The sequence below is a fragment of the Plectropomus leopardus genome, chromosome 3 (genome assembly GCF_026936395.1).
Source record: "Plectropomus leopardus strain MGB_pleo_1.0 chromosome 3, ASM2693639v1, whole genome shotgun sequence".
Classification (NCBI taxonomy): Eukaryota; Metazoa; Chordata; class Actinopteri; order Perciformes; family Serranidae; genus Plectropomus; species Plectropomus leopardus.
In genome coordinates, this window is record NC_142178.1 from 2,992,009 (window position 1) to 3,006,019 (window position 14,011).

The 14,011-nt window shown below is 38.5% G+C and overlaps 1 protein-coding gene across 1 annotated transcript; it reads right to left on the minus strand.

The window, feature by feature from the left end:
- Positions 1–6,626: 6,626 nt before the first annotated feature.
- LOC121941952 (high-affinity choline transporter 1-like) lies at positions 6,627–13,218 on the minus strand. Its single transcript, XM_042484989.2, has 8 exons — positions 12,988–13,218; positions 11,581–11,694; positions 11,119–11,274; positions 10,886–11,034; positions 10,554–10,697; positions 9,664–9,817; positions 8,736–8,953; positions 6,627–8,557 (listed from the first exon to the last, which is right to left on the minus strand). The coding sequence occupies exons 1-8, from the start codon at positions 13,169–13,171 to the stop codon at positions 7,994–7,996; spliced, it is 1,683 nt and encodes a 560-aa protein (XP_042340923.2). The 5' UTR covers positions 13,172–13,218; the 3' UTR covers positions 6,627–7,993.
- Between the last annotated feature and the right edge of the window lie 793 nt (positions 13,219–14,011).

Genomic DNA, 14,011 nt, shown 5'->3' on the forward strand with positions numbered 1-14,011 from the left:
GAGAGAGAGAGTGCTCGGTGTGCAGTGTATTTCCATGACGTCTCTGGTGTGTGAGTGTGCAGTGTTTCCTCTGCTACATAGGAGAACTGCTGATCAGAAATGGTTGGCTTTTTGCATTATGAAAGCCTATATAGGATAGAGAGAGACAGAGAGAGAGAGAGAGAGAGAGAGAGAGAGAGAGAGAGAGAGAGAGAGAGGGAGAGAGAGAGAGAGAGAGAGAGAGAGAGAGAGAGAGAGAGAGAGAGAGAGAGAGAGAGAGAGAGAGAGAGAGAGAGAGAGAGGGAGAGAGAGAGAGAGAGAGAGGAAGAGAGAGGGAGAGAGAGAGAGAGTGCTGGTGTGCAGTGTATTTCCATGACGTCTCTGGTGTGTGAGTGTGCAGTTTCCTCTGTTACATAGGAGAACTGCTGATCAGAAATGGTTGGCTTTTTGCATTATGAAAGCCTATATAGCCTATATTTTCTTTTTTGTTTTTATTTGTTTCAGTGTAATCATACAGACATATCTATATTTCGACAACCTCAAGAGGCCTGTGACAAAAGCATTTTTTTTATAATAGCTAAAATAGACACTTAACATTTCCTTTTTTCTTTTTTTTTTAAATACACTGCAGAGAGTTAAACATGAACCAAGATAAGGTAAAATAAAAATGAAATAAAATAAAATAAAATAAAATGCTTGTAGCAGTCTAATAGAGTCAATAAACAAAAAGTTAAAGAATGTTTCCTCAAGTTACCATTTCAACACAATCAGGTCTCAGAGGCCTGACATATCAAACCCACTTCTCCCATAGCCGTAGAAAGCAAAAATACACTTACCTCATTAGCGTGGGGGATGGCAGCATGTATGTCCTCATGCTTATCACAGTGACCAGCCTGATGTTATTTTTTCTTAATCTTCAGAAAATTATGTAATTATCTCACAAAATAACATTTTCCCAAGATGACAAGATAAATGAATCCATTATCACGAGAAAACCAGCTTTGTTTTCCCGAGATCATGAGAAAAATAAGTCATTATCACAAGGAAACAGGCGTCATAATCTCCAGATAAATCCATAACTAAATTGTGATCTCGATAACACAACCAGAAATATGTAGAAGAGAAAATAAAATGTATAGAAAGATGTATTTTAGGGCCTCCATACTAATTTAAGTGAAATCGTTATAAATGACCAATTAGTTAGAGAGTGAGTGTCATACACTTTTGCCTAGTAATCAGTAATTCAGAGCCAGCTTATCCGGAATATATGTGTAATGTGAAGATACATGTATTTGTTTAAACATGTATATGTACTTGTACATTCAAGTGTGAACGCACAACCTCCCAGTTTTGCCACATTATTTTGGACAAACCACAAATTTAAGAGATTTCCTCTGTGTCATCAAACTCCAAGGGGATGCAAGCAATAGTCTACTTTGCAACTTACACGGGAGCGATAATGTCAAATCATCTGTGTGCCGTGACAGTGTGGCCATAAAATTAAGCAATAATATGAAATCTTCCTCTACACGTAAAGAGTGCCGATAAAGAGGAAGCACTTCACTTAAATGCCATTGTGGTGACAAACTGCGATTTGTTTAAACACGCTATGTGGCATGATTTTCACACACAATGCCCTGTGAGAATGTTTTCACGGACATAGTAGCAGAATTTTAAAGATAAAAATCAACGAACATCGAACACCTTATAAGAAACCATTTCTAAAACTGCAACCAAATGGGGCTCAAGTGTCCATGACACCTGGTTTAAACAAAAAAAACCAAAACAAACTTCCTCTGCACAGTCATCACCAAAAATACCCCAGCATTTGATCTAATCTGCTCTTGATCTCTTTTCTGAATAAGAGACAAAGGAAGTGCATAATTTGGTTGAATGAGTAAATAACCTCTTTCAGCAACACATAGCAGTTATGACTATTTTGTAAATATCATCCCTTTTATTCACCTATTGTCTCATTTCTTTGAAGCACTAGCACAGATTTCAGTTCCAGAGCCCTTTAAAACCCGCAGTGACATCATTTCTTGTGCTGCTTTCAGACAAAAAAGTACTTAAACCTTTGAAGCCAAAGCAAATTGCTGCAATTACTTTCAAAGCATAGATGATAAGGCACTGAGAAACTTGTGAAAAAATGTTTCACAAATCGCAAGAAAAAGGTGGATTAAAAAATGTATTTTCAAAAAGCCATGGAAAAATAAAATATCAAGGAAAAAAAAGTATTGTGATATTTTTCCAATTACATCTGTGCTGAACTGTTTTAATGACTGTAAATATTAATTAAAAAAGTAAATATTAACCATTTGAAAATCTTAGAAAATTGGCTTGATTTCTCTCAAAAACGTGGATACATAGCAATGAGCAACAAAAGAAGAAATGTCCCCAAAATTAGCAAGAAATTAGTAAAAAGTACAAGAAATTTTCCTGAAAATAAAAAGAACTAAAAAAACAAAGAAAAGACCTAATTATGATCACTATGAATATGATTCGTCTTTCAATTTGCGATTTGTGAAACATTTCTTACCATGTTGCTTATTTCCTTTTTACCATGTTTTTTAATTCAAAGGTTTAAAAACCTGTGAAAGGCATCTGAGAGCAGCACAAGAGAAGTGAAGTTGCTCCAGGCTTTAAAGGGTTAAACAATATGTTCATTCAAAATCCTCTTTAGTAAAAGTAAGAAGTATTATCAGTATACCTTAGTTAAAGTATCATGAGTAAATTAACTTTGTTTTGCAGTAAAATGCCCCATGTGACTGCTATAATATTAATTCATTTTTCAGATTTTTGAGTCATCTCTTCTTTCATTGCAATTTTAAAAGACAGAAAGGCTGTTTGCTCTGCTTTCAAAGGGTTAAAGGAAAAACTTTAATCATGTAAGTTCATGTTACTAAAGGAGGCAGTTTCTAGAAGACAGAAGCAGCTCATACTACACCAAATCTGTAATGACACACTTAACGCCAATTAAATAATTCAAGGTGGGATATAGATTACTGCAACTCATTAAACTTGTCACGAACCAGGTAGCTTGAAGCGAAAGTTTGGCTCAAACGCTGGCGCACGGTACACAGCAGATAGAGTTAAAAGAGAGTTTACAAGGACGCAGTCTTTCAGCAGCTGTCAGCACACAGGCAGGTTGGATCAGGCAAACATACACAGTAGAAGTGGAAGACAGGCAGAATGTTGGCAACAGGGGGGCCTTCCAGAGCCAGGGCTCAGGCCGAGAATAAAGACAGACTGACTGGAGCAGAGAGAGGGGTGGGTATGATAGATGCTGAGTGGGGCTCATCAAGGCTTCAGGAAAAAAAAACAACATAGATGACAGGAACATGTTCGAACAGTGAAACAGGGAAGCGGTTTGTTACAGAGAGACACGCTCGGACTCTAACACATTTAGAGGACAGGAAAGATTAAGGAAAAAAACTTTAGGAACAGGAAGACAGAGAAATAGCCTCTGGTGGGGAAACAGGAACTGGGTCAGCCAAAGACACGGACAAACATGTGGCGAGAAGCAGAAACAGAGACAAGGAGAAAAGTTTCAACTCAAAGAACATAAGGCTTAAAGATCGGATGTGACAGATGAAGGAATCTTGCCTGTTGGGTAACTCAGGAATGTATAACAGAGATAGAGGAAAACAAACTCACTAAGAGAGAGGGAGAGAGCTAAGCAGCTGAAAATACAGTAAAGGGAGGGGCTGGGCTGACCAACAGTATGGGAGGCAACAAACAAACAAGAGAGGAAACAGGACTCTTTGCTGATACACTGAAACATAATAAACAGATCAAATTTTCAATGCAATCAGTTTTGGCTGCCTGGGGAGCAGACCTGCTTAAATAATATTCATTGTATAATATTCATATCAACCACAGCCCACAACCAATATCATACTGGTCTTAACTAAAAAACTACAGCATATCAACAGAGAATATAAATTGTGATGCAACCATAGACTGTATATAAAGATGGACGACACGAAAGCTCCCCCAAAGTGTGGCTTTTCAATCTGGATTGTCCCCTGGTGTCTGGCTGCAGTATGGGTTATAAAGCCCAGTCACCATTCAAGCCAAGTGAATGGACATAGGCCAAACTAAAAACTCAAAGTACATGCCAAATACAAGTTTCTGTCACTGAAGATAGTTCTTATCACCCTGATGTTTGTTCAAGTGACTCTTTTTATGATAAGTTTGGTTTTAATGAGTTATTAAATTATACAAAAGGAAGAGTTTCCACCATGATCAACAGCTATGACAGCCAATGCGCTCGCATTCACTGCAGCTGCTTGCGATTGATTGGCTGGTGGTTTTGGTGGGAACTCCCCCACCAGGGGTATCACTACAGTGCAGGATCTCTCAATCTCATGTGATGTGTTGTGAACATTGTGGGATGATGCTGCACATGATTACGTTTAGGGAACACAAGCACATGGCAACCAACCAGGGCGTCAACAAACGTGCGTGCTGGCATGGATAGTTGGGATTATGGGAAGGAGGCAAATGGTTAGGTGTAGAAAAAAACATCACAATCGGACAGGAAGTCAATAACGTAATCCTGCATGAAATCCAGGGTTCATTGGACCCATCAACTACTCACCCACGAATGCCCTATAGGCACCCTCGCACTCCTTATGTTAAGTTGTTACTGGCACCATCAACCAAACGCTGCTCTGAAACTATGACCAAAAAAGGCAATGAGAAACTTGGCAATAAATGTTTCACAGATTAGTAGATATAGAAAATGATTTTGAAAAATGTCTAGAAAAAAAAAAGCAAAAAAGCTAGGGAACAACTATATTTATAATTATCATAATTACATATTTAAAATTATGTTACAAAATTATTAGGATTTTAAGCACAAGGTTATTTCCTTGATTTCTTTTTTTTAAGGCAATTTCAAATTTTTGGTTCATGTCTTCTTGTTGCTCATTGCCTTCTTTCCATGTTTTCTGGAGGGAATCAAGCCAATCTGACTGGTTTTAAAGGGTTAAGACATTAGAAAGTAGACCATTTTGAAATGCTATGCGATAAACACTTCGGTGACTTAAGACATGACATAAGACAAACTGACTTGAAGGATGAAGGTGTATCTAATGTTGTATATCTCAAATGAATAGCAGCTGTTTTAAACAGGTCAATCTGCACTTTGTGTTAGATCCATTTCTGTTGCGTAAGAGCCCCCGTAACGTCACAACACCATTCTCATCACAAAGAACTATGTATGTCTGGTATTCTCGTCAAAATTCATGACGCAGACCTATAAACTTCCTGTTCTAAAATAGATCGACCCATTTCTTAACTCAGCAGCCTTTTTAGGCCCTTTACAACCCATCCATCTGTGTCAGAGCCATATGGTGACAACCTCCTGCTGACAAAAGGTCAACTCTTGACATGTCATTGAATCAGCAACTGTCTCTTCGCAGCTTAGATCACATATTCAGCATATTCAGCTAAGCCAAAGGACCTCAAGTCATTAGTACTGCAGTTGCATAGTTATAATCTACATACTGAGTTGTTTTGCAAAACGAATCTGCTCTGTTAAAAATCACAGAGCCAACTGGAGCACAAGACCAGCCGTTGAAGATGATCTACCCTCCAAAGATTGTGTTACAGTAATGTAGGAGCAAATTTAGCTCACTGGCATGATTTGTTGGGGGCTAAGAAAATTATTACATAATTTTAAGCAGAGCATAGGGTAAATGCCTTTCTTATTATTATGACTCTATAGTAATAATAATAATCAAAGTAGACAGTTTGTGCTTAAAAAATGTGTTAATACAAACACACACACACACACACACACACACACACACACAAAAATCACCTCAATTTTATGCACATTTGTTACTAACAGAAATACAATGACTGAACACCAGGCAGGTTTCCATTTACCTTTAAAATGCACAACTTGAAATTGTGAACATAAAATACATCCAATGGAAACACATCAATTTAGTAAAACTCCCATTAATAGCAAAAAAGTTTTTACGCTCATGAGATTGTTTTTCAGGTAATTCAAAACACCATATTTTTCAAAACTGCAATGGAAACACTTTTTTTTTTTTTGTTTTACACATGGTGCTATGGCTATGTGCTTGTCAGTAGGAACTGGCTCCCTCAGCAGGAGGTGTTATTGCATCACATAACTCTTCAAAAGTTGATCGGATCATCTGCAAGTTTTGAAATCTTGGACTATCACCTCTCAGAAATCCCTCATACATGGCCGCTGCTATGTATAAGGGGCTTGCCTTTGCATTTCGGCTCCATAACACGCCTACGTGACCTTGGATTGGAAATAAAGACGGCTAGTGTGGTGGCTGCAATAGAAATAAAACCGCTAATGTATTGAACATCCATCACCATGATTCTTGGAATGTTATTGTGAGAGGAGAAGTCGCAGTACATCACTCAGTGGAAACACAGTCATCTCAGGATTGTTTTTTAGCTACATTTTGAGAATAATGCTTAAGTTTTGTGCAAATGGAAACCCGCCTACTAAGACAATAAGAAAGGCAGGAGATAACACATGGAAATTGTGTGAACAAAGAGACAATCGAACTGATTATCAAAGCATGAATATGGACACAAACACCTTATTGCAGTGATCATCCAATGTCAAATAGCTTGATAAAACTCGGAACTTCAACAGAGTAGATTTATTCAAGAAATATCCCAGAATCCCCTCTATATATAGAGTGTGTGTACACATACAGGTAATTTAACTTCCTTTGCATTGCTTTCAATGTACTTGCAAATAAAATCTTGAAATAATAGCTGGGAACAAGGACAACAAAGATGGACGAATAAAGGCGTATCACAGACAGGACTATTATGTACACAAGTGTGTGAATTAATTGGTATTTATTTAAATATTATACTGTATGAATAAAAAGCACCAGTGACCAGAAATAAAAAATAAAAATGAAATGTTTATATGCTGTTCAAGTGTTCTGTAAGTTGTAGCCTATAAAACTTCCACAAAGAAATAAAGGCTGAATAGGTAAACATGGACTAGATTAATATGTATAGTATCTGCATATGTGTATATGCTATGTATGCGGTATTCAGGAGTTATACTGAAGTGACAAATGATATGTGCAGTACAGAAGAAATATCTTAAAGCACCATGGTCGTAAGCTCCACGGAGTGCCGGCCAATACTTGCTTATTTCAATAAAGATGCATTGAGTTGGTTGGATGGAAAATCCTGTGGTGCTCCATGTCAACTGGAACTCAACAAACTGCTCGACTGATCATGTTATAGTGTCCAAAAACTTGTCAGGCTGCATCCAATAATTTTTGAAACTCACAATCATCAAGCACTGCTGCTCATGCAGTGATAGGCTAAGTGTACAAGGGTGAGGCCCGATTCACGTTGCATATCGAAGCAGTGCGTGAGCGTCGCCGTACTTGTTGATTCTTTTTTCAGTGTCCATGTAAACAAGTTAGAGAAGCCACACTGCCAGCATATAGTGTATACCTCATACACTTGCTACTGCATAACGTGCACTACTTTTATTGCAATTGTAATGATAACAGCTCTTTATTTATTGCAGCTTTTTTTATTGCATCTTTTAAATTTTTATTTCTTGTCTTTTAGGTCATTGTTGTTATGTATATTTTTTTACCTTACTGCTTGCATGTCAAATCGGGGTCTTTGAATGACTTTCAGTAAGAGGCACTGGTTCTACAATTGAATTTTCCAAAATTTCTAATGCTTTGAAGAGCACAAATAAAATGATTTTAATCTCCATCTTATTTGGATACAGGTCACTTATTAACTGTTGAAAATATGAAACCTTTATTTATTTTTGAGTTATCAACAGTTTTTTCAAATGATCTCTCTTTCATGTAATTGGGTTCTGGAACATTATGATGGAACAACTAAATGTTTTTTATTATTAGAAGCTTAAATTAAAGGCAATTTTAACTTACAGTTTCTGTAAATAAACATACTTATCAAGATTATTTTAAAATTCATGCCACTGTTTTTTTTTTTAAAGGACTGGTTATGATCCAGTCTGCAGCACTGGCTGTAAGGCAACTCCATAATTGTTCTCGTCATACTCAGCATCACTCCCTGCTTCTTCATTGAGATTCTGCGTAACAGGATCCACAGGTGACACAGTAACATTACGCTTTACTTTGAATATGTCCCACCTCTCAGGCAACAGGTCATGATTGAATATGAACAAAGCCAGCCAGGACAAAACTAAGATGGTGACCAAAGTGCAGAGCATGGAGACTGTCCTGATAGGGGACTTTTGGACGTAGACACCATCTTCCAATGTGCAACCAGGAAGATGAAGAACAACAGGTAGACCTAAAATGTTCTCTCCCAACAAAACCCTCACAGTCAGCCCTACGATGTAACCTACCATGGCACCATAACCATTTGTCACTTCAAAGAAGAGCACGGCGACCAGATGGGGGAACATAAGGGTGTAGGAGGCGTCTGCTCCGAGAATCCAGAGCACCAGGGGGCTGTTGGTGTAGAATGATATGGATGTCCCAACCACACCCACCACCACCACTGTGATTCGAATCACCCATTGAATTTCATTGTCTGATGCCTGGGGGACATGGAATCATACAAGAGGATGCTTCATTATTAATTCAAATATCTTTCCAGATTTGACAGAATTGATTCAATTTGTATTACAGTTTAAATTTGCAACAATTGTTCCTCCTAACCCTTTAGAGAAACATTGTGCCACTGGGCCACCACTATCAACATTTTGCACTCCTTACCTGTTCACGCAGGATGTTCTTGTAGATGTTTGAGGTGAAAACAGAAGTTGCGGACAGCAGGCCAGAGTCTGCGGATGACATGACAGCAGCGGCCACAGCTCCGATTGCAACGATTGAGATGTAAGACGGAGTGAGGTTTTGTAGGGTCAGGGGAAGGACCAAACTATATTCACCACGGATATATGGAGATGGAGAGCCATACAGCGTCAGGTTCCAGTCTGGATGTGAAAAATAAGAAAAATAAATACTATATTATAATACTATAATAATAATTTCCCAACCAGAATACTGGACCCATGCAGGTTGGATACAGAAACTTTGACTCTATTGTGCATTTAAAAGGCTGGAAAATGAAACCAAGTTCTAAAAGCTGCGGTTCCTCAAATGACGACTTGAAACTTGTTCCATAAAGGATTAATCTCTGCAGACCACCATGTTTACATCCTGGTTATTCAACATTCATGACAACTATACAGGTGGTTAATTTTTATATAACTAATCCATTAAAATACTTTTACAAGTTATGCATATTTAATGGCATGGCCACTTTGAGTGAATTGCTACCTGCAAGGTGTCACCACAGTCTATGACTTAAATAAACTCCACATAACCCCCCAGCTCCAACGTCTTGTCTAAATATGGTCACTTCAGGTCACCCACAGCTCAAAAGATCCGAGAGAGACCAACGGGTGATGTCACGATGGCTATATCCATTATTTTTATACAGTCTATGGCTTTGTCACATTATCTCTTCATAATGTACAGAGGCCATATGTAGGCTTAAGTAAGCAACCAGCCAAGAAGCACTGATCTCTCTGTCACATTACAAAATAACTTAAAATTAATAATTTGGCCAACATGTACACCACTCCTATCTACAATGTAAGAATATGTATTAAATGTCTGTCATCTCAAACCTAAATCCCACCTGTGGAGGCGGCGACAGCCCCAATTAGGGTAGGGGGGATTCCAAGTATGATGATGACAAGAGCAGCAGCATAGCAGGTTATCTGGGCTGTTCGTGATGAGTTGGCAGACAGCGTCCTCTGGTGGAAGCTCTGAAATGAAACACTACCAAGACCCTGAAAATAAAGAGCACACGGAAGACAGAAAGATGCATGTTGAGGGCAAGAAAAGATGAGGAGGATAAGCAAAAAATTTAATATTTTGATACACAAGTACAATCCTTTTGTACTGTCCAAAAGCCAGGGCAACACCCCCTGTTCCATCACAGGAAGGGACGGACTGAGAATGAAAAACAGGCCAGGACTTGTTTGGCTCAGACTGGCCCAGCAGTCCCAGTAATGAGTATAAATATGATAAATTAGTATATTATGACATAAAATACAATGTATAATATAGTTGTTATTCATTATACTGTAACGTGAGCAGTTAATTAGATAGTACAAGCACATTGGTGGGTGTCCTATACCGCATGCGAGAAAGTTCCATAGCTGTCATGAGATGCTGAGCAAATGTTTTACCAGGTTAACACAAAAAATGAAGATCAAGATTATTTGAATTCCAATTGTAGGAGAATGGTAAATTTCCTTATTTGCCTCATTTGAGCCCTTCACAAGTTGGAATAAGCACAGTGCACCTGACATATGTGAAGAAGAAGACCGTAGAGGACCCAACAGCACTTCTACGCCATTGTCTTAGACAAACAGGATTTCTCATTCACATGGCACAGAAAAATGCAGGGAACTGGAGTGTATGTAAAGGCTTTTATGGTGCTTTGGCTGTCCCACATGTAGCTGTGCTCTAAGCTTAAGGATAATAGCAGGAAATTAGGATACTGATTAAGTTTGATCTTACAATCATTAAGAAGTCATCAATCCACTTCCCGATTTTGTCCTGCTCCAAAGTACCGACCCAAGGTTTTTGGAAAGAATGGTTGAAAGCTGTCTGAGCAATGTTTGTAGATATGGGGTTGAGCAGCAGGAAGGGGATACAGAACCACTGGAAATAGATATTGAGATCATCAGACTGAAGACCATTGCACAACAAATACATTATTTTTTCTTATGCTATCAAGATGAACGTTATATACATATTGGGTGTTGGAGCGTTATACTTGATGGCACAAACCAGCTGAAACTGTATCTTTAAAATGAATATGTGCTACTGTGTAAAGCACTGTAACTCACCAAACAGATGAAAACTAGACAGAGCTGGATTACATCAGTGTATGCCACTGAATAAAGGCCTCCTAACAATGTGTAGATAATGGCCACAGCTGATGAGATCCACACAGAATAGGCATAGGGTAGGTCCAGAATCACACTCATAGTTGCTCCTGTTAGACAAACCCCAAAAAACAGATTAAGTGCCTCCACTAACTGAACATTTCTGCTATTATTTGTTTGGTATATCTGTTTACCTAAGCCAAGCAGAGTGCATGCCACCCACAGCAAATCCATCAGCAGAGAAGGCAGCACCAGAGCTCCACTCAGTACTTTGCCATATTTTATCTGGAATGGGTCCATCATGGTGACATACTTCTTATTCCTCATTGGCTTGGCAAAGAAAAGCCCACCTTTTGCAGTGGATGAGATATTAAGCATTATATTATATTTACTATCTGAATATTTCATTCAAACCTCTTCTTTGTGTGATTATTGGATGCTAAGGGCACTGTGTAATAGAAGCTGAGAAGCTGCGGGTATCAGTACATCAGTCCCTGAAACAAATTCCTAAATGGCTACATGTTGTGCATTTACTGTGGCTGTTTAATAAAATGTCCATGAAACAGATGAAATGAGCCAGACAAACAATACGTTTATGTACAATATTTTCAAGATCAGTACAGCCTTCTGCCTCTATGGTGTTTGATTTGTCTTACCTATTAAGAAGGAAACTGCGTAATGTATAGGCATTAGAGCCCATATTAAGCCCATTTTAGGAGAGTACACCGCCTCAGCAATACCCAGGATAAAACCACCTCCGACCCACGTAGCTGCAGAGGAATGACACATACACACTTTAAATAGAATATTTTGTAATAATATACTGTATGTGCACAGTTGCAAGTGTGAGTATATGGCAGCAAGACTAGAGGAGAGAAAAGAAACTGAAAGCGCAGGTCGAATTGGGGGAGGAGAGCTGACCCGACTTGGACTGCAGGAATTGTCTGATGCCATCTGCAGCAACATGCCCAAGCAACCAGATAGAAAATTCATAATAATAATTAGAATAATACATTGGAATTATATAGCGCCTTTCACAAATTCAAGGTCACTTTACACACAAAAAGGGGGGTTTGGCTAGGAATAGGCAGAAAAGAGATGGGTTTTGAGGCGGGACTGAAATATGGTGAGGGACTCGGAGTCACGGATCTCTTGGGGGAGAGAGTTCCAGACCCTTGGAGCTGCCCTGGAGAAGGCTCTGTCCCCATAATAGCTAGTGATTTTAATTAACTCATCCTTCAACTCCAGAGATGTAGCAGGATCATGGACAAATTTTACTTTTAATTTTTAAATTTTACTCACTTTTTAAACTATAAACTATTACTTTATAAATCTACCTTGTACCTTCAATTAAGTAAGCACTTGTAAGAGTATTTATACATTGCGGTATAACTACATGACGTAAGTAAAAGATCTGAGTACTTCTTCCACCAGACGACTGGAATTTTTTTTTTCTATAACAACACATCACATATTTTTAAATCTCCAGTAAGCTTTAGCACTGACTTAGGGCCCTACAGAATCTGAGCTATAGCTTTTATAAATTCCTAATTCCGCAAATCTGTCCTTGATTCTGTTATCCCAGAAACAATAGGGCCCTACCAATGCTGCAGTCTATCTGTGCTTTGTCACAACTTTTCTAGAGAAACCTTAATTGCTATTTGCTGTTTAGCAAATAGCAATTAATTCTACACTGCTTCACATCACACAACCAGCTACAATGAAAATAGTGTGCTGGGCATGTTTCATCTTGTATAATGAAAACAGAACCCATATGGTGGTTAAAACTTTGTTAAGAAATTTGATAAATGGATAGTTTTGTTGTTCTTTCAGAGATTAACTTTTATTTCTACTCAAACTTCTACTCAAAAATTATTAATTACCTGGAATTACCTGGAAAGATGCTGTAACATTGAAGACATGCTGTAACATTGAGATAACTGGATTCAAAACAACTGCAACCAGGGTCACTCCTAGCATGTTTGCACAACAAGATAGCAAATAACCAATTCAAACACCTGATACCAACTAAATGAGTTTCTAAACTCCACAAAACAGTTTACCAGTCATGGTAAAAATCCCAACCAGCAAGCTGATATTTCTGTCTCCGAGGAGCACCACTTCAGTCCTGGCTCCATGGCTTTTCCTCTCAGCCTTCTTGGACTTTTGGGCAGCCCACACCCCTGTTCCCAAAATCAGGATATAGAACAGCACCGCTGCAATCACACCGGGGATGTTCAGAGCCATTGTGGTCAACCACTATAGAGCACACTGACAAGCAGGAACTTGGATGGATAATAGATACAGATAATGTACATGAACGAGGAGTGAGCAAGAACAAAGGTCACACTTTTGGAGTTCATCTGAGGTGGCCATGTTGTTGATGCACTGATTGAAGGTTCAACATTTCAAGAAAAGAGACAAAGTTCATTTGACCAAAACCAATATTTACTCTAAAGTGGTTAACAAACATTATTTAGAAGTCCCGGCCTTTGGAAACATGCCCCCAATTAAACCTCTGACAACACACAGTTGACTCTTGGCAGTTTTTGCTCATTTTTACTGCTTTACTGTTGCTTATTTGGCAAGTGATTAAAATTACCTTTAAGACCTTGTATTGATTCTACTACAACTCCTATTCACTGAGCTTTACACCACCTTCACCTCTAAAGTCCTTTCACTGCTATTGCTACACTGTGGATCATACTAAAAATGGTACTTGAAATAATACAATATGATGACAGCTATACACAGGGTCTGCCTCTCTTGGCTAAATTGTCTCTCTGCGTAAACTTTATTTTTACTCCTCTTTGTCCAGACCCCATCCAGAAGCCTTGATTTTAAAGCCACCTGACTAAAGGACAGTGACACAGTGTGTTTGCATAGTGTCTGTCTGCATGCTTGCGATGGATGTTGAGGCTTACATAACACACAAATCAGGGGTGAGGAACCACCTTCTAGCAGAGAAACACATTAAATTCACATCCTTTGTATTGAGATAGCAATTGTAGATTTAAAGGTGGATATTTCAAAATCCTAACATATAAAAAACAAAACAGAACATGGCTGGATACTGTCAGTATAGGT

Bases quoted from the DNA above. Each gene is read 5' to 3' on its own strand.
- LOC121941952 (XM_042484989.2), bottom strand. From the start codon at position 13,171: ATGGCTCTGAACATCCCCGGTGTGATTGCAGCGGTGCTGTTCTATATC. The intron at 11,695-12,987 runs GTAAACTGTTTT...ATTCCTCTGCAG, and splicing joins TGGGATTTTTACCATGACTG to CTACGTGGGTCGGAGGTGGT. The intron at 10,698-10,885 runs GTGAGTTACAGT...ATCTATTTCCAG, and splicing joins GTCTAGTTTTCATCTGTTTG to TGGTTCTGTATCCCCTTCCT.